Here is a 23,327-nt window from a genome sequence, read left to right on the forward strand (position 1 = left end):
CTATTTCCACTAATTCCACAAACAGTACACATTTCTTACAGATATAGCAAAATTACTTGAAATAATCCAGATCAAAACAGCAATTAAGGTTAATAGTGTGAAGGTTAAAAATAACAAAACAATTTGTAATTACATCAAGAATAAGCAATGCAAAACAAAATACAAAAATAATAAATTAAGGATATGGGGTAATGACCATCATTCATTTTTTCTGAAAAAAAAATCAGTATTTCAACCATCCTAAAACTGTCTTTCACTTCTAGTTGCATGATTTGACTAAACAAAACCAGTAAAATTAAAAAAAAAAAAAAAAGCAACTTGCTTTGAGTGTGTGTTTTCTACATTTCATACTTAGAAAAAAATACATTCCAAAAGACATAAGACGTTAGAAATTCCCACTGTCAACCAATATCAAGGATAACCTGATAGACAAGACTAACTAAATTATCCCAAGAAATACAGAAGAATGAAACCTAAACAATCTTTCTATAGTCCACACATTGTCTGCAAATATTTGGAACATCTCATAAAATTGTAAGCTATGATTCTAATCCAATTTTTGAAAACTTGCCATCAACGCTTTGAAGTCCTATAACAGAAAGCAAAGACAACAGACTTCCATTTCTCCTTTTTCTTTAGTATTTATTTTTATAGAGTTTTGTCTCAGATATTAATTGTCTGTATATTTCAAAGCTGGTTAAATTATGTTCATCTAGTTCCCTGAAGCTTATCACAAATGCTGCATCTAGATTGATTATATCCTCACATGGAAACTGTCTACAACTTTGTATCGAGAACATGAAATATTGTTTGTATTTTTTTCTCCTCCACAACAACACACAGTTTATTTGATATTACATATCCTCCAATAAAGAGGTTTTCTTCAGGAGTGACACTTACCTCAAACTTGTTGGCAAAATGCCGATTATTTTAAAAATAAGAACAAATTACTGACAGCATTTCCTAAATGGAGCTTAAACCAAAGTGATTGCATTTAGCATTTTTATGCATTTGTCACACAAAAAGAGGTAAAATCCATGCCAAGAAGTCTTATATAACAAAGAATTTCAATGCGGACAGCACTATCAGTTGCCATTACAAAGACCTGTCCTTGCGTTTACATGAACAGTGATTTCAGAGCCTTTTGGGGCTTCTCCTGCTTTTTATTCACAACTACTCTCCTCTACTTTTTGCTTCCTATTTGTCTATTATGAGAAACACATATGATTTATAATTGATTCAGGTTTTCTTCCTTTCCTTAACACCTCCATTTACCTGGGCAAGAGCTGACCAAATTCTTAAATGTTAGCAAATCTTATTGTCTCAGACAACTGCTAGGGCTAACCAATACAACAAAATTCCTATGGAACGAATTGTCGGAGCATGGATAGAGCATATAATGACGAAAAATAAGGAATATGCTAAGCAGTCCAGGAGAGAAACAGCAAGCCCAGGAATCATAGCTTAGATCTAGTAGAGTTTATTAGTTTCAACTCAGTATTAGTTTTCTCCTGTGCTTTGACCATGCTCATACATTCATGTACCAGTCTCAGAACAGGTTACTGGATCATGAACAACACAGGATGAATACAGGCTTCCCATACTTCACATGATACACCCCTTGAAAACTACAATCTTTGAGGAGGACAAAGCAGAGGATGGCATGGAGCCATCCCAAACCCATCAGATTTAGTAACCTAAACCGGATGCACTTCACTAGAAAATAAGTGAAAAGAGGTGAGGGAAGCTCTATAAAAACAAAAATAGGTCATAGAATATGATAGACTGCACCAGCAGAGAATGTAAGTTAAGATAAAAGCTCATAGCATGAAGCTTAGCACTACACCAGCCACTATAGGAGCAGGCACCTTTTGACCAAGGGACTAGAAAATACAAAGACCCACAGACTCATCACAAACAGAATGATGGTTTCTACTACTATTCCAAGATGGGATGATCAACATTAGCATTGATGTGACTGCTTGCCTTTAAAGCAGTGTCAGGAGTAGAGAAAGTCAAGGGATTCTGCTAAGTCTCAAAAAAAAGTCTTTTCCTGAGAAACTTCATGGGAGGAGGAAGAGAGGAGTAAGTGGTTTGCCACACTGAACAAACACAAATGAAAATCCCAGAAATGCTACATGATCAAATTTCAAATTGCTTTTTTCAAATAAAAAGTTCTGAAAAATATAAGGAAGAGGCTTAAACAAAACATACATGAAAAGCATTAAAAAAAAATTTACAAAAAATATAAGCAATACAGACCCTCTATCCAGATGAATGGAAAAAAGCTAGGAACTGCATGATAGGGTGTTAGCAGCACGTTCATCCCAAATGCAGGTAGGAGTGCCTTTTTTGCTAAAATCTCCAGATTTTGCTAAAATCTCTGCACATTCTCAAACAAACAAATTTACTTTTCTGCTTCCAAACATCAAATCCAAACTTCAGTTGCAGTCCTTATGATATTTCAGAACCTGTAGTCTTTATTGGCAATAAAAGATGTCATTACTAAGCCTAGAGTCTGAGAAAAACTTAAATACAGAAGGGAATTAAAAATATGCTAGTTCTGCCAAAGTCCATAAAGCATTATGGTCTGCTAACAATCTGACATACATGGTGAAAGTAAACATCTACTTTCAAAGATGTGACCACTGTCTACTACATGACACAATGCATAACTCGAACAAGGGTTATTACTTAACGTGATTAAAATTTTTTACAAAAATCCCATCACATTATTTCCTTAAAAATTAACCAAAAATAAGCTAAGCTATGTTAACTGTTAACCGAAAAGATAAAAGTAAAAGCAACGTTCATAGAGAAACTTTTTTCTTTACACGAAGAAAGCTTTGATTAAGTGAAGACACTGGAATAAACGCTGGATAAAGAGAGAATGTGGAACTCCATAATAGCTAAAAATATTGCCACCTGTTAGCTGTTTTGTAGTTCATCAGAAAATTTGGTCCAGTACCTAAGGCGGAAAGTGGTTTAAGTCACAGTTTGCATAAATAAACTCGTCATCTTCATTTCTAAAATTAATGGAAAGGGTACAAAAAAAAAACCCCAGTCAATCTTACCTGACTGTTCTTGTCCATCAGTTGGTTGATAGTTCATTTGGTTTTCCACCTCACGATCCAGTTTCTTACATCTCAGCTTCCACTGGCGGATGGTTTCCTGCGCTCTCATCTTCAAATCTTCTCTTTTTTTCTCAATCTCCAGCCTAAGTGCCTCTGAATGCTTGAATTCAGTGAGTACCGTTCTGCTTCCTTGGTACTTTCCTCAACCTTTTGAGCTAACTCAACACAGTGGAGTTCAGTTTGTCTACGTCCATTCTCACAAGCCTTGTAGCAGCTCTGTATCTCCTTTAGCTGGTCCAGCATTTTTTCCTGTTGCTTCTCCTTGTTTTCCAGGTCAGATGTTAACACCTGGAATCATCATAGCAAAATATGAAAATTGCAACTCTAAAGATATACAACATGAAACCTTATCAAACAACATATAGCAATGTTAAATCACATTTCTATCTAAAATATGAATAGCATAAAAGATCTCCTTGACTACCAGGGAAAGCCCTGTCAGCCCACAGAATCTCTCCTTCTGCAATGGTAAAAAATTTCAACACAAGATATAAAATACATGGTTACTCTATCCCCTATTTTACTTTCTGCATTTGTTCCCTTTCTGGTTGTTCTTGTCATTATTTATATTTTCCATTTGAGAAGGAATCATTGAACAGGACCCTCCTATGTTACACACTAGACAAATACGGAATAAAGCAAATAGTAAGATGTAAGGAGATGAATATAAACAGATGAAAGGAAAAAGAAAATTGGCAAGGAAAGAACAGCATTCACCACAACAAAAGTAATCTATAGTACATGAGCTGGTTGTTACCCAGTCTTATGCTGGTTGCTTATATAGAAGCAACATGCTGATAAGGATATTTTGGAAAAATACTGATGAATACAAAGAGAATACAGCAGCTTGATAGATGTTTCTAGAACAAAGTAGAAAAATGTTTGAAAATGTAGCAAGCATATTAGATCTAACATTAGTTGACCTTTCAATACTGAATGAAACTGAAGCCCCACATTTTTAAAATAACAAGCACTGCCTGTTTCGAATCTGATGATATTTGTCAGGACAGTCTCATAAGCAAGTCAGGAAAAATGTTCTCTGTATACTTTCTGCAAGGGCATATTCAGAAACCAGTTATTGAAGCTTCACCAGCAAAAACGAATTTTATTAAGATCACCACATAGAATTTCACATTAGTATTCTCTATTCCAAGCCTATTTAGACTGCTTTCATACCAATCAGTATTTTCATTAATGACTTAGATGAATTTAATAGGCCTGCTCTACAGTCAGTCAAAGATATTATCAAGCTTCAAGGCACGGAAATTCTTTAGAGAAGAGGATTAGATTTCAGAACAACTGAAACAAATTGGAGATGTAGTCTGAAATAAACAGGGTGAAATTCAGAAGGGACAAGGGAAAAATACTTTGCCTAGGAAAGAATAAGCTACTTTACAGATGAACATAGCATGACTGTTTAGATAAAGGTCCTTCCACAAGGTTGAGAGGCAGGGGCTGTGTGCGTGGCTTGGGTTTGTTGGTTTGGGCTTTTCTTTGTAGGTTTGTTGTTTGGGGTTTTTTTTCCTTCCAAACCTGGCCATTACCTCCTGGGAGGCAATAAATTTTACCAGTCTCTTCAGGATAGCATTTGCTGTCCTGGAATGAAGACTGCACGTGCACTCTTGCATGTGACAGACCATGGTACTGCCAGAAAATACAGACAGGAATGGACTGTTGCTACAGGCAAGAACAGTCAGTCCAGCTTGCTACTTGTACCCATGATGCAGAACAGCAGTAGGATTATCCAGTGGACGATCAGTTGCTCACCTGTAGGATGAATATTCCTGCTCTAGACACAACTAAGATATAGATAAGAAAACAACAGGTAAAGACATTACAGAATAGTCAGGAGTAAATCTTACAGAGTTAGCAAAATGAAAACAGGAAAGTCTTTCTAGATTTACAGTTCTATACAGTAGAAAAAACCCACACATATTCTGCTTCACTATTATTTAAACATGCATTTTCAAGCTTATCAGGCAAAATAACCAGGCCTAACCTTGTAAAAAGTCTTGATTCATAAGAAAAAACAACCAAAAAACCTCACAAGCTACAACTAGCAAAATTTTATCAAAACAAGCCTAATTTCAAATGAAAACAGATATTATAATACCTCTTTAAAGATAAGGATTTAAATTCTGAATGTAGCAGAAGTTAAAAATAGCCCAATAAAATGCAGTCAGACATTACATTTACCCTTCCACAGATTTTCAAAAATGGGTCATCATTTCTTCAGAGTCACATGATTATACATGCTATTATCACTTCCCATTTCATGTCTTTCTGGAGACACCATAAAGGATGTCAGCCTAAATTGATGTACTATTCAACTCTGCATCATTAAAAAATAGTCACTTATGTATAATTCCCCCAGAGAACACACTTCATTAATATAACTACAGTTCCCACAGACTTTTTAATGAAATATGAGCCTAAGCTTAAACACAGGAAACAATGTTCAATTAATTGTAAACATTCATTTCACTGTGTAGAAGCAAATCTTAATCTCCAATTTATTGATCTATCATAGAATCACAGAATGGGAACATTCGTTTTACATGTTTGCCTTGAAGTACAACTAAATTATCAACACAAGCTATTTGCACGAGGAGCATAAATGAACTTTGACATGCATGTATGAATATGAATGTGATTTTTAATGTTTTATTTTTACAATTTGTGAAAATAAGATAGATCTTTGCAAATAGTTTGCACTTTGCTTAGAAAAGTTAAGCAAGCACAGACCCAAAATAGTTTTAAGTCAGCTGGAAAACAGTAGCATAGCATATCAACGTATCACAGAATCACAGAATGGTTAAGGGTTGGAAGGGACCTCTGATAATTAAGCTAGATGCACAGCATAACATTTTTCAATTTTAGCATATTTTCAAAAAGCATTAGATTTGGTATATAAAATTTTATAAAGTGAATACCATTATTCATAAGTTTGTCAAGACCTTCAGTCTTGAAAGCCATCTATTTTCTCTTAAAATAACAAAGTATCTTGCATAGAATGTTTATACCTGCATCCTACTACGAATGCACATATGGTCAGTCTTGAATATTGAAATAATAACACCTGGAGTAAGTAGGTACCCCTTATTTCCTCATCATGTTTTATATCATTTGTATACAGACATCTGTAGGAGTCTGAATCCTCAGTTTCCCTTCAGCCTTTTAGTCCTCATTTTCCTCTCAGCCACAGAATCTCAGTTGCAAAGGGAATTAAATATGCACACAGACAATACATCATAAAATGTTATCATTAATGTAAGGCACATAGCTTGACTATTTCCTTTGCAGAACTGTCTGTATGCACATTCTGCTGCAGCCATGGCCAGAGCAGTACAGAATACAAGTTCAGCACAGGCTGAAACTCAGATAGGGGCTGGGTCAGACACTGTGAGGACCTATTCTGGTATTATAATCAAGTGTTGTACCACAGGGTTTTTGTGATTTTTTTGTTGATTTCTTTGGGAGGTTGTTTTTATTTTTCATTAGCATTGTGGATGAAATGCTGTGTTACCTGTGGGAAAGGAGTTGCCCCTTCATTAGAATGCCACAGCATACAGAAGGAAAAGAAAGTGTCACTAAAAGAAAAATAAATTAAAAACCTAACATAACAAACGTAAGTATGCTCTCAGCCTCCAGAGTTGAGGGATTTGAAGTAACTAGTCAAAGAGATACATCAGTCCTTACCACAGACTACACCTTAACCCAGCTCCCAGGTCTGTTTAGATTTACAGTGCCCGGAGCCCTGTTAGGGCTAGAGAAGTTGGAATTATTACAGATCTCACTCTCCATCTTTGTTTTGGGAACATGTTTAAACTTAGTGCTTACAGTTGTCAGCAGGCTCATGTCCAATGGAACGTGTCTGAAGATATCCTCTTCAGTTCTGTATTACTGAAGCCTGGACAAGGAGCTCAACGTCACAACCGTGTCAGTGCACATATTGACAAGGGTTCCACCAGATACGGCTGCCTCCTGAGCCTTGCAGGCTGCCCTTTTACTACGGCAGGAGAATTTGGCAGAGTAATGCTTACTTTAGACCTTGCAGTATAAACCCTAATTTTCACATTCCTATCTTGGAATTACCCTTCTAGGTAATTCAGAATGTAAATATTTTAAGGATTTCTATGAGACAGGAATACAGTAATGAGGGGGTTTTCTGTTTTGTTTTGTTTTTAAATACTCATCCAATTTTCTCCTTCTCAATTGTGACCACAGTAACCACGAGTGAGAAAAATCTAAGAGAAAGGACAAGCAATGTTAGGACTTATTAGGAAAAAAAAAAAATCACCTTCCTTGGACATCTGAGTTGCTCTTATAAGTAGCACATTACTAAACACCTGTGATTCCAAAAAAAATTTCTGTGCAGATGAGAAATGCTGCCTTTATACATTAAGATTCCAAATTCCAAGGAGTATCTAGTGTCTTTGGTGGCTGAAGGTCAGTTACCCAGAGAACTCAGTGAGCTGTTCTAGATGAGATAGAAGCGCGACAATATTCTGTGACAAACATTACAACGGTACAGAGGTTCTTCTGACAGAAGAAACCCAGGATATTCAGAACAGTTCGTCATTAAAATGTATTGTATATATAAGTACAGCAATTGTTAGCATGTTTTGCATTGCTGTTACTATAGAAAATCCTGACTGCGGTACGTCATCTCTTCTAAGTCTTTACACAAGACAATTCTGGGCCTTAATTTTCCTAACCTGATTAATTTTATTGCTTCATTTTCATAGTTCCACTGCTAACAGAACTAAGGGGAAGGTATTTGAACACTCATGTCAACTCATTTGCCACCAACATAACATCAAATATGTTCCTCCTGGCTTTAATATCTGAAGATTTTTATAATAGAGAATTATGTTTGTGGAACACTTAAAAAAATGTCATTTAGTTACTAAAACCTGGGGTACAGCATATTAATGCTCTAAAGATCTGCACACAAGTACTATTTTCAAAACTGATTAAAGTTTGTGATGTTGCAGCCCTCAGACTGCAATAACACCACAGACATTTCAGTTGATGGGCTCTGGTTAGAGATGACACAGAACAGAGATGATTAACAAACTCAAAAACAGATGCAACATTTGCCCCAAGTAAAACAGTTGTGCATTTAGTTTTCTACATATCCAACATCCCAATATGTAATCTGGCTTTCAACTTTCATAAGAAACTGGAGGCAGAGAAAGAGGCCAACATTTTCCAGTTAGAGCCTCGTTATTTATCTGAAGTGTAAACTAATCGCCACAGGCACTAAACATGCAAGACTGCCACCGTTCTATTAACTCTGTAGTTTGGACTTCCAGTCCCTAGCTTGACTACACATATCATAATTTTGACCTGCATTTTCAACACCTAATTTAAAAATGAAATCACCACAAACCGCAAAACAAAATTCATTCTAGGTATAGAAAACACAACACATAGTGTATTCAGCACAACATTCCTTAAAACTTTTATGAACACTTAAAATGCAGGCGAGGATCACTCATTTCCTACAATTTACAGAACTAATGTCTTATATCACAGTTATGTGCAAACATTCTGTAGTGATAAGAATACAGAAAGCCACATTTTACCTCACCACTCTTATTACATTAGTCACTTAACATAGATCTGTATATATTTTTCTCCGTCCTCGTTTTTCTGCCCTGTATCTCAGCAGTGCAGTCACCAGATTCTAATGCTATGTAATCATGCTGTCTGTCATTGATACTGTTTTCAACAATGCTATCCAAATCATTCACCTAATTATTTCTCTTACTAATTTTTCCTGAATGCAGAGCTCAAATATTAATTTATTCATCACAATCTGATCTGTATCTCTTGCCAATCATATTGATATCGAACAGTCAAGAATCATTAATCCAGAAGGTTTAATTTTTCATGCAAGCATAAATTCTGTTAATTGAATACTCAAAGATGTACACATTCAATCAGTCAAGAAGTGTATTCATTCAGTAAAAGGTATATTGCACAAAATTGATTTCTTAAAGTGATGCCTTCTCCATATTTTTCCAAAACTTGAACTGCTACTTGTTCCGACAGGTAATGGTTCGTGTAAATGTAAGATACAGCTAAAACACCCTTTTTTTTCCACCAGGTTGGTATGTGATTTTAGACAGAAACTTTATCAACCTGTATAGCATCTGTGCATTTTAAATCTATCTGTAGCACTATTTCGGCATTTGAACTCCACTAACATGGCGATACAGGCTGGTCTGCAAAGCTATTGATTTCTCTTATTTTGTAAGAATATGTCTTTAAATTTAGGAAAGTGTTTCTTATTGATTTTCAGATATCTTAATTGCCTAATAAAATGAAAATAATTGGCTAACAGTTTCATCTTTAGATGATGAAAAAGCCATAAAATTAATTTTAATGAGGATAAGATCTTCAATAATCTTCATAAGACTGAAAGACACGTATTACTGAAGAATTCTAATCTTAAATAAACAAATCAATAACTTTCCCTCAGAAAATGTGAAATATTTTAACAAACTGATTGTCTGCTGTTACACTCTACTGGATAATCCTGTAAGACTACTTTGAGCTAATTAGAATGAGAAGGAATTAGTAAATCAAACAGTTTCACAAGGATAAGAGTCTAAAAATGCTTACGGAGAAACTAGGATATTGCATCTTCATAATTTGTGTACTTCGTCGATTTCTTAGCCATAATAGTCAGGCCACAACAGTGAGCCACAACAGCCCCATATCTATATAGTTCCATGCAGAAAAATATATTTAAGATAGCTGCATACATTTGCAAGATCTTACAGAAGCATCCTCAGGTAAACTACAGCAACTGAAATAAAAATTTTCTCTATTAAATTTAAAAATTAATTTAAGATTGAACTCACTTCTAAACATAAGTTTAAGACTGTGATTATAATCTTTTTCATCCTCTCCATTTTACATCATATTGCGAGTTTACGGCAACTGTCAGGGACTAAATGTACAACACACAAAATTTTTGAAAACATTTAAATAAATCAGAATAAATTTCTAACATCCCATGTACACCAGAGGCAAGTGCAGTTACATCCTCCCCGCTAACCAAAGATGAACTACACTCAAGTCAAACACGACTGGTCACTTCCAACTGGGAATCAGACTATCTGATAGAAGCAGCTGTTAGAACAGGCTTGACAAAATGCTTTGTTAGTACATAGGTTTAGAAATTCACATCCTTGCATTCCTTGATGTCTCCTTAAAAGAAAAACACACTAGCTATTTTCCTGTTACTGCCTCTGTAGGAGAATAGCAGTGGGAAGCAGATAAGAAGTACAAAGTATTTTCTGTTGAGATAATCAGGGAAGTCAAAGTTTTCTAACTCGGAGCAATGACAATGACCCCAGCTGAGCACTCTTCCATCAGTATTTTCACAGAGCAGGAAATTCGTATTAGAACATCATTCTGACCCTCAAGAAAGCATGTTCTACAAGCAGAAGCTAAAAAAAATTGGTTTTCTATGGGTTTTTATCACATTAATTCCTGTCACCAAAGTAATTGGAACTTCTCAGGCCCCACAAAACAAAAAAAGAGCATATTTTGGGTTAGTCTGGAGTTATATTGGCTAGGTAGAACACAAATGCTGATGGGCATGAGCAAATGAGTTCTTCTTGCCTTATCCTCTATACGAGCACTTTAGGTCTTTTTAAACTTGTTCAATGACCAATTTTCATAAAGCATTGTCCTGGTTTGGCCTAAAACAGAAGCAATTTTCCTTTCAGTGATTTTTACTTTCAGCTAAGTCTCTTCTACGTAACTGCACTTTCTGAAACTAACTGCACGTTTTGCAGACAGTCTCTGCTTCCAGGACTGATAACGCTCGAAGTTTATAGTTATCACTGAGGCACCAGTAGGGATGTTATGCAGAAAGGCTCTTGCTCTACTTATTCTTAGAGAAACCAAGGTCACTGCTAAATTCCTCACTGATAACGAGTGAAGAGCCAAAGGGGGCTCGCAGCTGCAGGGGGGAGCGGACAGGGCAGGTGACCCAAAATTGACCAACGAGGTATTCCATCCCATACACGTCATTCTCAGTATAAAGCAGGAGGATCACTAGGGTCTCGCCCCCTTCTGCTATGGTCGGTGTCCGAAGAGGACTCTGTCCGTTTTCCTGCTGCCCCCGATCCCGATCCGTGCATCCCTGAATCCGGTTCCCGTCCGTCGCTGGGCCCAGCCTGGGCCTTCCCGGAGCCTGCCCTGCAGTGCCGGTGGTGACGCGACCGACGTCGGGGGAGCTCGATCTTGGTTTTGTATATATTTGTATATATTTAATTATTTCCATTATTATTATTATACTCTTTTTCATTATTATAGTTTATTAAAACTGTTTTACCTTATCAACCCATAAGTCTCTCTCCCTTTTCCCTTTCCTGTCCCCTTCTTGAGGGGGGAAGGAGGGTTAATAGAGAGCGTCTGCCCCCAGTTTAATAGCTAGCCCAGCTTTAAACCATGACAAGCATGTAGGAACTTACTTTGAGATAGCAATTTTTTTCCAAATGTAATTTTATGTATTAGATTCATTTAAGTCAGCACAGAAGTTGACAAGGGAAAACAGCAGCAGAAGTAAACTGAACAGAAAAATAAACCCAAAACACAAAATTCCTGGTTTACTGAATGCCCAAATACAAGTACAACAAATGCAAAGTACTTGACTACTGAAATCTCACATAGGGTTTTGAAAATAGCCTCATTTCTCCTGACAGTCATGAAAGACAGTAGAAAACAGTTACTGTTCAGGGATCTTGCTACCAATTACAAATCTAGACAAGATCCAAAAGTACAGAAATCTCCTGTCTTAAATAAAAAGGCTACTGCCTCCTTACATCTCATTTCATGTTCAAGATAGAAGTCTAACTAAAATTCCAGTGCCAGAGACTGCTGTTATTCTTTTCACAGAGAATAACTTTCAATAGTATGTGTTTACCATAAATAAGAATGCTAATACTTATTAATATAATATTTATATTATTGTATTGCATCTAATTGCTAGTTCTGAAGCATGATGTAATGGGGAATAAGTAAGTAAATACTAACTTATAAAAGTAATTCCAGAAACCATTATTAGTGGTAACTGCTGATAAAATCAGATCACCTTTTCTTTGTACATGGGACAGAGAAGTAATCCAAACCATGAATTCATGGGCAATATCAAATACCTTTTCCAACTTACCTGTATGTGCATTACAAGCTGTGCTTTCTCCTTGTCCTTACACTCTATGCATCTCTTTAGTTCTTCTACCTCTGACATCACAGCATTATGACTCAGCTTTGCTTTAAGCTCTAAAATATGTTTCTCCAGTTCTTGCTTCTCTCTCTCATATCTCTCAGTTACTATAAAATAGTGAGAACAGAACAATAGGCTCAGTAGAAGCACCGACTTGTGGTAAATTATTTTTTTCTCATTTATCGTTAGGCAACTTTCTTCTCTACTTGAGACTATTCTACAACTATTTATTTTAATCAAAGTATCTGTGAAAAATGGCTATACCTATATCATAACCTTTTACTGAATGAGACAGTATTTCTGTTTATCCACTCATTTTATGGGGGTTTTCCCCACCCCCCCCAGAAAAAACAACAAAACAAAAAAAAAAAAACCCAAACAAAAAACGACCCAAAAACCAAAAACCAAAACTCAATAAAATAAGACAGAAGAAACTATGGGGAAATTCTGGTATAAATGAGACTTGGCCACAAACTTCAAGGCCAAGATTTTATCCCACCAGAGCAATACCTCCTGATCTGAAAGTCACACTATCTGTGAATTTTATGTCTGAACCCTACAACTACAATACAAGTTCTTGATGAGAGTAAGCTGTAAATTTCCTCAACCGGAAATTCAAAAGTCTTTAGTCATAAACAACTACTAGAGGCAAAGAAAATCTCCATTTCTATTCTTCCCATGCATCTTTGAAGAAACAGAAATAACACAGTAAGGAGAAACACAACTGCATAAATTATATAAATATATGTGTATATCTTAATAGCTCCAGTACATTTTTTTAAATTTTCTTCATATTTTTACAACAGTTTTGATTTATAATTATAAGACTAATTGAAAAATTAAAATACGCTTTCATTAACATGAAAGGCATATAGTTTCAAATATATTCACTTTTAAGCAGATACATTAACATGACTGGAGAAAAACTATTAAAATTACTATTTTGTGTTACATTTCTGAAGCTAAGCCATGTACAAAAACTAGCCATTTCCAGTGTTCTGTATGAGATTTGTAAAAGAGGGAGTCAGACTCCTATATTAATAATCAAGATAATTCAGTAGCTGAAGTATGAAAATATAAAAAGAAGTCATTAACCAAACCAATTAAACATTCACAGAGACACTGGACTTGGAGTCACTACTCCTCTATTATCTTGAGTGATACATTTCCACGTCAATAAGGAGAAAGACTTGCTCTAATGCCTTTTTGATTATATTTGAAAAGTTTAAATACAGATAGATAACTAACAACGTAGCAAAGACCTTGTTAAAGCAGTAATTTAGTATGCAATTATATCTTGAAATTGTTTAAAATATTTTTCTTCTAAATTCCACCTCAAATTCTAACATGCTGCAAACAGAAGCCCTGACTGCATCATACTGGAAAATTTTCTTAACCTCTCTGGAACATGTTGTTACCCCTTAGAAATTCTACCAGAAATTCATCAGTCTTATTAACCAGCTATGTAAATGACTTTTGCTATGATTTTCAAGATGGCAGAATTTAAACTGCAAATGGACAGAAATGCAAAGTTTCAGAAAAATTATTATTTAAAAATATTTCAAATGTTTTTCTTCTGTATAAACACTATCCACCTCACTGAAATTGTCTCCAATAATCTTCATTTGTTTTAACCATGCAAATCATGGGTTTTTTTCCTAAATTTTAACTCTCATTGCTATGTATTTGTTAATATTCAGGTGCCAGTATTTATTAACTTAAAGCTGAAGAGTTAAATGCCTGGTTTTGTTGAAACAGTAGAAGAATTTGACTGAAACTCAAAGACAGAATTAATGTCCAGGTTAACTAACTAATTTGCAGGCCTCTAATGCAAAATTTGAGAGTTGTACCTGTTCTGATTCTCCTTTCATCATCTTGTACATCCTGGTAGCTCTGGCGGTGCATATCAACATGTGAAATTTGATGTTGCAACTCTACACGGCCTTCTGCTCTCAAAAGTTGGGAACGAAGATCCTCAATCTAAAATGCATGTACAAGTACCAAATGTTTAATGAAAAACAGAATGAAAAAGTAAATAGCGTACTTTTTTATTAAACACTACAAAAACCAAAAAAGACTATACGCAAGTAATATTTATAAATAAATCTCAAGAGTACTGCAGATGGTAAACAAAAAGACAAATTACTTCCTAATTATAGGCCACAAAGTGATTATTCTAAATTGAAGGAAACATTTTAATTTGTCATGTTGACCACAGATGAGCATTAACGTCTCTAGACCAAAAAAAACCCCTACCATTTAATATGTTGTAATTATCTTTTTACATTGCTAGTGAAAATATCTATGCAAAAGTTAATACGCAATATATTTTATTTAAATTCTACTCATTAAAAATACAATGTACTTATTCTTAAGAAACATAGGGGCTTTTTACATTTTTCTTTTCTATCTTATACAGTCTAGCACTTACAAAGATGACATTGTGTAAGGGAAAATAAAGAAAATATGACATGCTAAAATTGAATTGAAGGAAAAAAGCTCTAACCCATATTACCTCTATGTGATATAGCACTATATTCCACGCACATTGAGTTAAATTCAAACCAGTAATACAGCCAACTCAAACTTCTGCTAGATACACACGTCAAACAACTAATGTCAACAGAGAAGCATGCCAACTGCCCTCTCCCTATTTATTTAAATCTTTATCCTCAGCTCCTCTGAAAGAAGGAAGGATTAGAGACATTTAAGAGAAAGTACACTTTTCTAAAGCCATAATCCAGGTTCCTGCAACTTTTAGATTTAATTATATGTGCATCAATAGGTATCGTTTAGAGCACCCTTTAGATAGTTTTTCAGGTGTTTTTTTTTAATATATATTTTTATCACATGTTAGTATACAATACAGCAAATACTTCTTGGTCATTGGTTTATCTGAATTCACCAGTTACGGCATGCACCAATTATAGCATGCACTTTGCATAACAATAATTACTAATATAGAAGTTGTTCTAAAGCATACGATGAAGGGCAGTAACCAATAATGTGTTTATGTACTTAAAAAGTACCATAACTACTACCACTACTATAATTATTATCTACGAACATACATACATAAAAGTTTGGAAAGCAGAAAAAGTACAAGAGCTCAGTCCACATATTTTAGACTCATAAACCTGTCTTTCTGCATCTCCGTCTTCCCTTCCCAAAACAATGTTACCAGAGTATGAGATAGGAAGATTAAGGAAAAGACAGCCTAATCAGACACAGCCTAATACGAAAACTTTAGGATTTTCACCACACCAAAGCAGTTACCTGATGCAAAAGAGCTTCTCTACTGCCTGCTGATTCTTTCAACTTTTTCCGGGACTGCTCCAATTCCTGCTCAAGCTTTCAATACAGAAGATGAAGAAAAGCAATGTGTGCATCATAGTACAAAAGCGTATTTTAACTACTTAATTCTAGCACAAATTAATCAACACAAGCATCTATTTGAAATGAGGTATAATATACACAATTTTCTTATTTGTCCAATATTTTAAAGCAAACTTTCACTTGTATTTTAAATAAATACAGCGAGGATTTAGTACATCGAGATTTAACTTACAGTCTATAATTTTTGTATAATATTCTTATCACATGAAGATACAAAGTGGTATATATAATCCAAAACAAAAAAGCATGAAAGCAAATTTTTACTAGGTTAAAAGTAAAAGAAAGGAAGATAAACTTTAAAGGTTTCAAAAACAGTGTCCCTGGATTTGAAACATACTTTCAAACTCAAATTAAAATTAACAATGACTTAACATTTGAAGCCACCTTTGTTACACAGTTGATTCATGAAAGTGTTAAAGATTATATGCATTGGTAGAACTGGTAACTGGTAAATTCTGTGCTTTTTCTGTGTTGTGCAAGAAGATGTATTTGAATTATTCTGGAAACAAGACGACTGAAAGACTGAAGTGCCTAGAATTTCTTACAATTAGAATTTTTCCTAAAAACGTAATATTAAGGGAATTTTAAAATGTTTAATCAGAAATAGCCAGCAAACTGATGACCATTTAGAAAAAAAAGAGAGAAAAAAAGCTATAATAGATTTTCTGACTTCTACCGTAAACAGTTCAAAGATCACAAAGATCCACATGGAAATAAATATAGTTTTTGACAGCGGAAACTGTAATTGCAGACATAGTAATCTTAAAGAGAATGTTGAGAGGCTGGCAAATGGGCAGAGCAAACAGGACAAGCATTAATGGAATGGAGAGAGTAATATAACATAAAACACTACATAGATGGTTCAGCATAAAGGGGTATAACTTTGAAAGTATTGACAAAAAAAAGACTAAACTCAATGTAAAAGGACAAAAGCTAGAAAAAGTGTAATATGGCCCTAGAATCCTGCCAGAACAGAAATAATTCCTGTTTTCTGTGAACAGGAAGAGAGCAATATGGCAACACATAGTTCAGTAAGAGTAATTAATAACTACGATGCAAAATAACTAGCACGCGTTAGTTGCAGGGATGAAAAAAAGCTGCATCTTTGAGCTGCTGCAAATAAGCAACAGCAGACTATGTATAAATTCAGAGACAAATCAGAGAAAGAAATGAAGGATAATCCCCAAGGTATGAACTTGTCTGCCTAGCAGGATGGAAGAGTCGTTAGAAATAACACATTAACTGAAAAGCTTTGAAGGAAAGATAGAAGTTCAGCATAGGTATATTCACAGTGCTTCTGGCAGAAAAAAAAAAAAACAAACACCAAACCCTTGTTATCTTAAAGAGTAAAGAAAGTTTTATCCTGCTGCCTTCTCTGAAAAAGGAAGCATATATGTAACATATGACATTATACACTTATTTAAAACAAAACAAGAAAGGAGAAAATTAAGTCTTACTTGGTTCTTTTCACTTTCATATTTCACAAGTTTATTTTTCATGAGTTCTTCTGTTTCATTTGCTTTAGCACCTTGCTTCCTTAAAGCCTTTAGAGGGGAACAATATATTGTGAACTTCATTATAGAAGTTACAGAAGTCTTATTGTAAGTCTGTTAAAATGAAAGAATCTCCTGATATATTTAAGAAAGAAGATCTAGACAAATGTTTTCTGTCTATGTCTAATATTTCCATGTGGAACCAATGTATATTGTTATGAAAAAATAAATATAAGTCTGTGCATACATAAACACACCCATGCACAGAACAGGGCCAAATACAAAGTCAAAACTAGCACTAACATCCTTCCGATGTATAGAGCTCCAGATGCTCAAGGCTGACCCAAACACTTTTGAGATGAAGATCTAAGAGGCTCAAGAGATCCCCTACAGATAAACTACGAACATATCATATGAAAAGAATATATTCTCTAATATAACATACGCACGATATGAAATACAATGCACTGTAGTAAGGAAAACAATACCATAAGGTTGCGTTGGAAGCCATAAAAAGGAAAAAGTTATTTTTACTGAATCTGGACAGATGAGTAGAATCGCAGTATTAAGATAAAATCAACTGAAACTTTCCTCAAACATTACTGACATTGATGTGCCCTACTTTAAAAAAAAAAAAATAAATCCATGGGGCTTTTCCTGTCCACCCCCACCTCAAACTTAAGTATCTAAAAACACTTATGTACATTTTCTAAAGCATCTTACAAAAATAAAATTGCCTCGAATAACAATTTCAAAAAACTTTTCCCTCTGCAAACCAACAGCATTTGAAGAACACAGCCAATCACTGGCAAAGGAATGCATTTGACATTGAGAGAACCATTGCACAGACATTAATGACACATACAATTTGCAACATAGCCAAACTTGGGTTGTGTATCTCAAGACATTATGTCATTGGCTCACCTTAAATATCACTTAGGAACACCAGCTGAGAGAGATCACTAGCCATACTGACAGAATTTGCTGTGAATTTGAGTAACTCTGTTAATAAATCTTGTTTCTTTGCTGCGCAACATGACCAAGCAGTTTTCACCCTAGCTACAAACCAATACCTTAGCACGCACCTTTTACTTTCATCCAATATCATGAAGCATAAGTACATCTATTCCTATCACCATTACTTGCCAAAACTACAACAGAACAACAACAGAAACACGGAGTCTGTCCAGAAAGAAATGTGGTTTTCCCAGTCTGTTCTTCCCAAGCAGCATTTTTATTTTACATTTTAAAGGAATATATCCTTACACAAATATCCCTGAAATGTGCCCCTACAATCAGTGCAATTGAATTCAGTTTTTGAACATTTTCTCTTCACTGTATACCTGGGAACGATTTCACTGTATGAAAACAGAAGGCAAGTTATTAAACAACCTCAGTGAAGCCAGGCATTCAGCTTTGGAAGTTTTGCTTTTAAAAGTAGCTTTGTGGAGAAAATAAATGCATTGATACATTTATCTCAGTCTTATATCCTCACCTCAGGAAACATAAGGGTTTCAGTATAGTTTAGACTACTCTCCTGCTTGAAGAGTTTACACTAAAAACTGAGATTGTGGAAGATATTAATCATAATTATGCCACTGAAAATATTATGCTACATAAAGAATTACACTTTTAATCTTACTGATTCATAAACAGATACTGTAAGACTGTAACAAATTTAAGATACTTCTCTAAGTATTCAGTACAGATTCAAATCTATCATTCCAGTCTGCACACAGACCTTACACACTCCCATTTTACTCAAAAAGACTCTAGGGGAAAACTCCCAAAAAGCTACATGCACAAAATGCAAAGATGATCGCTTCAGCTAAAGCCATTATTGCACGAGGTTTTGGGGTTTCTTTAATGACTAGAAGTACCAGTTCAGAACAGTCTACTAGGGATATATGATGTCTACTAACTGCAACTGAGCTTCATTTTCACTAGTAAACTTAGAAGCTCTGTTATATACAGTCAACTGTTTGTCAACCTTATTTTCGGCACTGAATTAAAAATTAGTATAGGACCAAAAATGTATGCTTTCATGTGCAGATTTTGCTAGAGATGTTAGCATCATAAGGAAAATGTTAAAGCTGGGCTGGAATTAGAAATACTAGGAAAATTTTCAAAGATTTTCCTACTGAAGGCAAAAAGTATGTCTCTGCATCAGTAATACATCCTAATTCCCAGAAGAAACCACAGAAATTAATAAGCCATTTCAACTTATCAGGATCATTGAATTATATTTATGCTATTAAATAGCAATAACTTCAAATAAAAAGGCAGACTTTCCTACCACTGATACTACAAATATGATGTTCAGTTTTATTTTCTTTATATTGTAAAAATAGCCCATAATCATTTTATTTTTAAGAAAAAAAAACAGTTTATACATACATCAGAATTAAAATACTACAAAAATAATGTGATGTTACAATAAATTAAACATACCACATGTGCACTGCTTCAACTGTGAAACATGCAATTTTCCAGTAGGTGCTACGTAGACTATCAGTTAACCAATCAAAATGTCATTAAGAAATAGAAACATCTGGTCATCCACAGCCAGGCAAGCATCAGCTGTTACTGGTGATTCCAAAACTACATAGGTAAAAGTTAATTCTGTATTTTCCCTCCTTCTTGTACTCCTTTTAAAATAATTCCTTCTCACTGGTTTGTGCCACTCTTGTTTTTTTTCTCCACTAAAGGCTTCTCTGTGTAAGGTTTCTCTTGGGAAAGGAAGGGCTAAAGAAAAAAAAAAAAAACTCAACATGTATGATCCAACTGATTCTTTGATTTCATTGCTGTTTCCAAAGAAGGCATTGGGGGAGTCAAACGGTCAAAAATAGGAACTAGGAAGGGGATTCTGAGGACAGCAGTTCCAACCCACGCTCCTCCGTGATGGTTCCCAAGCAGCAGACAGATGCTGCCCATGAGAGCTCTGTCTGGCAATGCTGAAGCACCAAGGAATGGCAACAGGCCTATAGTCATTAGGATTCCCCCACCAAGATCCTCCTCTTGAAAGCATTATTGTTCAGGTTGGCCAGAAGGAGGCTGACAAGGAGGTTGATAAGGCAGGCATGGAAGAGGCCACAAGGAAGCAGAGAACTTCCATGTAAAGAGGTCTTCACAGCATGGTTTTGGGATGGAGCAGCTAGATGTTACACTGCCTGCCTCTTGCCCCTGACAGGCTAGGTGAACTTTTGATTTGACCCGGTAGAGAAATTCTTACAGGTCTTTTTAAAGAGTTCACTAGCATAAGACAGTATTAGAATATATTTTTTATATATATTCTCTCTCTATATATAAGCTATACCCCAGTTCAGCATACCTCATCCATATACAGTATATCAAACCCCAAAACTTCAAATAGATAAAATAATTTACTCCCTGCTAGACATATATTTTTTTCTTATATATGGGGAAAACTATGTGGAGACCTCTGTAACAACAGTTCTCAGTCTTTCCAATTTATGAAAATCTTTCAATAGTGAGTCATAACTTTTACTGCAATTTAAGCCTACTAACTTTTCTCAGAGTTTGGGTTCTGGGTTTTGTTTGCTTTTGTTTTTTTAAATAAAACCAGATTATTTGAAAGTAATGCACAGATCACAAACTGAAATTTATTCTTTCAAAGTGAGACTGTTATTCATACTAGCAGAAATACACAAGCAGACTAACCTCATGCTATATTTTAAAATAAGGCAAAAATGTACCACATCCTAATCTCAGTGAAAATTCTTTCCCTAACTTGCTACATCAGCAGCTAGCATGGGTCCCAGTATGCTACCTAGACATACCAGCCAGGCATTTAAAGACAGACTGCCTAGATACTTTAGTGACAGATATGTATGAGACTTACTCGTGTTCCAAGACAGAGTCAGATTCAAACTACAATCAAAACAGAAACAATTAGCCACAGGTGGTATAGCACAGAGCCAAGGGGCAAGTATCAACAATGCATTAAAACATCCAGATGGCCCAGAGCACAGATCAAGTTTATGTTTCTCTAAAAAGATCAGAGATAAAAGACATGCAAAAATAGAATTTTCAATAATGCTTTTGACTGTCAGTCCACCCCACCCTGTTGAAAGTCCACCAGCCTCTTGCACTTCTCAGCATGTGCGGTGGGAGGCAAATAGAATCTAAGTACCCAGCGCATGAAGAAAAAGGGACAAAATGCTTCCTGGCCTATCCAAGTTATTAGCTTAAGACATAACTATAGTAATTGCCTTACCATAGTCAGTGGGTTCAAAGTGTTCTATGATGATTCTGTTCACCTAAAGCATGCAAAGCATGAACACATGGACTCATTTCACCAAAATCCAGGAAGCCAGTCACAGGAATTAGTAAAGCCATCCAGGACATCCAATACATATAAAGGCTGTTTAAAGTCCATTTTTAAGAATGATGTATGAACTTGTTTTAGAAAATGGATGCATAAACGCAAACAAACAGTACAAGGTGATGGTGTCATGTTCAAAATAAAGCACTGAAGAATCTCAAAAGAGTTTTAGTGTACACAACAAATGTATTTTGTTAAAGCAACCCATATATATGTGTCAGTAGCTCTGGCAAGATGAGCATATTTGTTCTCCTTTCTAATCAGAAACACATTTGTATTAGGAATATAGAAGAAAGCAAATATGTATAATTTACATGAATATCTGTTTGCTAATTGTAATTTTCTAATTTGCAATAATTGCTGTTTAAGCAGTGTTTAAACACACCAATACACACTTAAGTTAAAAGATACATAAAAGTGTAGAGAAAATAATTTCTATCCACCTATACACAGCACACACAGACTACAGACTCAAAACAATAATGCAAATTTAGATGTTAAAGATGAAAAGTTTTATATCTCAAGCTTTCTTTATGGTCAGTATACAACAAGATATCATCTTCATTAATAATCGGTCTACGATTACAATAATAGTGCAATACAAATAAAATGTTTGCACATCATAAAAAAAAGACAGACAGAAAGACAAGACAGACAAGAGAAAGACCAAAACAAATGTATCGTCATGTTCAGTTAGACCCTGAAAATATATAATTTAATAATTGAGATTTAGCAAGATGATTCTCTTAAGATGGTAAAACACTGACAAGTAGTGGTCAGTTATGGGCACTGCACTTTCCTTAAAAATAACTATTAACATTTAAACCTCACAAGATTTCTTAATTAAAGCAACTACTGATCAAATCCAAAAGTCAGTTTGATTTTGTTTGGTTTGAAATATTTAACAGGCAAACTAATGAAAAAATTGTCTCATTAAATAGCCACAAATGCTTTAAATAGCATTTCTTTGTAAGACATTCAGGCCGTATTAAATGACAAGATTTCAGAACTCAGTCCAAACCCTACCCTCCCTTTCAGTAATGTTACTTGGGAAGTATCTTGGAGAAATAAAAGAGGACAGAAAAAGACTTTAATAGAACATTACATCTACACAATGCTCACCACAAGACTGAGGCCACTGACTGAGCTAAGAGTCCTTCTAACTCATAACTCATATAACAAAGGACAAGAAACAGAACAACAAAGTAAAAAGTTCTTAAAAATTATGTAGAAACACGCTTCATCCAAATAACAATTACAGCAAAATATTTAGTTATTTACTTTATTCTCACTAGGGTATGCAAAAGTACACAAAGCGATTCAAATACATTCTTTCTAACATACAGCAACTTAAGCTACAGAGATACATACCATGCCTGAGGAACATTTATATGTTATAAAGACTACTTCGTAATACATTCCTCAGAACATACTGTCCACATGCACTTCAAGCTCTCAGATGGAAAGCTTTCTCTCCTAATTGGTATCTGCAGGAGGCATGTCTATCCTTCCCTCTCCTTCAACATGTTGTATTTGTATTAATGGAGGACCATGTCCTCACAGCCCTCAATCCCAGAGTTATTAAAAGAAAGGGGCAACAGAAGATGATGGGCAATGGAAGACAAGAGGCAACTGGGCAAATGGCTATCACTCCTCAATGCAATTCAGGTTAGTGTTAAGCAACATTCTGTTCTTAAGGGACTGCCCAC

At 35.1% G+C, this 23,327-nt stretch overlaps 1 protein-coding gene across 1 annotated transcript in view; it reads right to left on the minus strand.

Moving 5' to 3' along the window:
* Positions 1-23,327, minus strand: part of CEP128 (centrosomal protein 128) — a 127,909-nt gene that overhangs the window by 81,101 nt on the left and 23,481 nt on the right. The window contains 7 exon segments of the mRNA XM_068399239.1: positions 3,075-3,108; positions 3,110-3,248; positions 3,251-3,422; positions 12,331-12,478; positions 14,231-14,364; positions 15,661-15,735; positions 17,238-17,324. Of these exon segments, the coding sequence (XP_068255340.1) occupies positions 3,075-3,108; positions 3,110-3,248; positions 3,251-3,422; positions 12,331-12,478; positions 14,231-14,364; positions 15,661-15,735; positions 17,238-17,324 (789 nt within the window).

The sequence above is a fragment of the Nyctibius grandis genome, chromosome 4, assembly GCF_013368605.1.
Source record: "Nyctibius grandis isolate bNycGra1 chromosome 4, bNycGra1.pri, whole genome shotgun sequence".
NCBI classification, from domain to species: domain Eukaryota; kingdom Metazoa; phylum Chordata; class Aves; order Nyctibiiformes; family Nyctibiidae; genus Nyctibius; species Nyctibius grandis.